General features: G+C 42.5%; 1 protein-coding gene across 1 annotated transcript in view; it reads left to right on the top strand.

The window, feature by feature from the left end:
• Window positions 1-974: 974 nt before the first annotated feature.
• SARC_06602 (hypothetical protein) overlaps window positions 975-2724 on the top strand; it is a gene marked incomplete at its 5' end in the record, with an annotated part of 5584 nt that continues 3834 nt past the window's right edge. The window contains 2 exons of the mRNA XM_014299487.1: window positions 975-1007; window positions 2394-2663. Of these exons, the coding sequence (XP_014154962.1) occupies window positions 975-1007; window positions 2394-2663 (303 nt within the window). The remainder of the gene's footprint in view (window positions 1008-2393; window positions 2664-2724) is intronic.

Genomic DNA, 2724 nt, shown 5'->3' on the forward strand with positions numbered 1-2724 from the left:
ACACACACATACACACACACAGATATATATATAATATAACATTTACAAATATACTGTATATATACATATACATGTATCCTGAATTGTTTTATACTTTGTATATATATATTTCTAGATATATATATATATATTTATATATATATATAAATATTTATATATATGAGTGTAAGTTTATATAAGTATATATATATATTAAATTGTATATATTGTATTGTTTATATATATATATATATAATGTAATATATACAACATATATATAGATATATATATATATATATACATGTATCTTGAATTTATTATTGCTTTTTATATATGTCTAAATATATATATGAATGTAAGTTTATGTGTTCGTCTATATATATATATATATATATTATTTTATAGAAAATAAGTGCAAACTAATGTCGTTTGTGTGACAAATTGTATTCTTCTGGTGTATATCGGGTCATCGAGAGTACTGTACTGTATTCGTCTATTTGATACCAAGTGTTGTAGTATTTTTCTTCTTAACCTCCTCTATTCACCACACCACCACAGTACGAGGTCGAAGGTGCAGCTGAGCAGATCGGTGATGAAGAAGACGCGCTCCTGGGCGCCACGGGTGGTCCGACTATGTATGTGAATTTTTGGAGTGTAAATTACGTATTAGAGTGATCAACTATCAACTATTAGCGACCCAATTGAATATTTGGAGCTCGAAGTGTGTTCATGTACAACTCTATCAGTTAGTGGTTAGACTGGTGTACTACACGTGTACGTGTGCGAGCATACATATGGTGTGAAGGGGGAAGGTATGAGAGGATGACATCTCACTATGGTAGGTAGGGTATAGAGTCGTCATGTCGCTACAAGCTGTTATACGCCTGCGTATCATCTAGTCAATATTAAAAGATAAATCTATGCGCTGGGTCTCGGTATTGATCTGTCTAATTCATATTACATTTTAACCTCCAATTCATTGTAGGGCTCAAAAGATGCCTCGCAGACGGAGTACCTTCACCGATATGGTATGTGTGTGTTGGTGTTGTCGAGGTAGTTTTGACGCGGTAATCGGATGCATCACACAGCAGTAATTAAGCTCCCGCTCATGGTCACTGTAAACGTGCATATCGAAATACGCCTTATCGCTCGAGAAGTTCTCTACTTGCCACAATCACGAGTCCTAAAAGGATTATTTGCAGTCATCATTGAAACATATGGCGGGTCGTATTTCATAGTGATGGCCTGAGCCGATCACACAGTCACGTACTAGGCACGCTGTTTGTACTCGCCCGATCACACAGTCACACAGTCACGTACTAGGCACGCTGTTTGTACTCACCCGATCACACAGTCACACAGTCACGTACTAGGCACGCTGTTTGTACTCACCCCATCACACAGTCACACAGTCACGTACTAGGCACTCTGTTTGTACTCGCCCGATCACACAGTTACAGTCACGTACTAGGCACGCTGTTCGTACTCACCCGATCACACAGTCACGTACTAGGGACGCTGTTGGTACTCACCCGATTACACGGTCACACAGTCACGTACTAGGCACGCTGTTTGTACTCACCCCATCACACAGTCACACAGTCACGTACTAGGCACGCTGTTTGTACTCACCCGATCACACAGTCACACAGTGACGTATTAGGCACGCTGTTTGTACTCGCGTTGCTTGTTTGATATCATTCATTCTAGATCTACCCGCATACTCAGGTGCAACGCATATATATACGCTTCGATTGCATGGACGTAGCCAGTGCCATGGCTTGCACGCCCACTACTATAGTTATATGAAGGCAGCGATACCAATCGCCCATTATGATCACCCGTTTGGTTTTAAATGTACGAGTTGTGTGTGTGCGTTTGCGTTGAAGTGTTCTAGCAAGCGTACGCTATAGTATATGAAGACAGCGATACCAATCGCCCATTATGATCACCCGTTTGGTTTAAATGTACGAGTGTGTGTGTGCGTTTGCGTTGAAGTGTTCTAGCAAGCGTAGGCTATAGTGTATAAAGGCAGCGATACCAATCGCCCATTATGATCACCCGTTTGGTTTTAAATGTACGAGTTGTGTGTGTGCGTTTGCGTTGAATTGTTCTAGCAAGCGTACGCTATAGTATATGAAGACAGCGATACCAGTCAGTACGCTCACGAACGACACAGGGCAGTTCATGGTTTGTTAGGATACTGACTCTAGGCTAGTGCGGGTAAGCGTACAATGCGCAGCACATACTTATCCATCACTTAGCACATACTTTTCCATTACTTAGCACATACTTATCCATTGCTTAGCACATACTTATCCATTACTTAGCAATCACCTTTGTATCTTCTACGTACAGCACATACTTATCCATTACTTAACAGTCACCTTTGTATCTCCTCTGTATATCTACAGTCCCCCGATGAGCAATTGGCCAGTAGTTTCGAAACCGCACCACGCGGGTACATCCACCAGACACGCCGACCCTCCACCCACTCCCGCAAGAGCGCACAGAACCAGAGCCAGAGTCTGTTCATGTCTGCCCTACCCTTGGTGCTGGTACCTTTCCTTGTACTTGCGCTGTCGTCCGGGGTGTTAGAGGCGGATCACAACACATGGGGGCGAGTGCCCTATCCTGGGGGGGTAGGCCGTACGCTGATGGGGCAGAGTGCCTCTAACGAAGGGGTGTGTAGTGTACCGTTCGTTTGTTTAGCGCGTTAGTTAGTTAGTGGTAGCCTGGGGGGGG

Source organism: Sphaeroforma arctica, assembly GCF_001186125.1.
Source record: "Sphaeroforma arctica JP610 unplaced genomic scaffold supercont1.477, whole genome shotgun sequence".
NCBI lineage: Eukaryota > Ichthyosporea > Ichthyophonida > Sphaeroforma > Sphaeroforma arctica.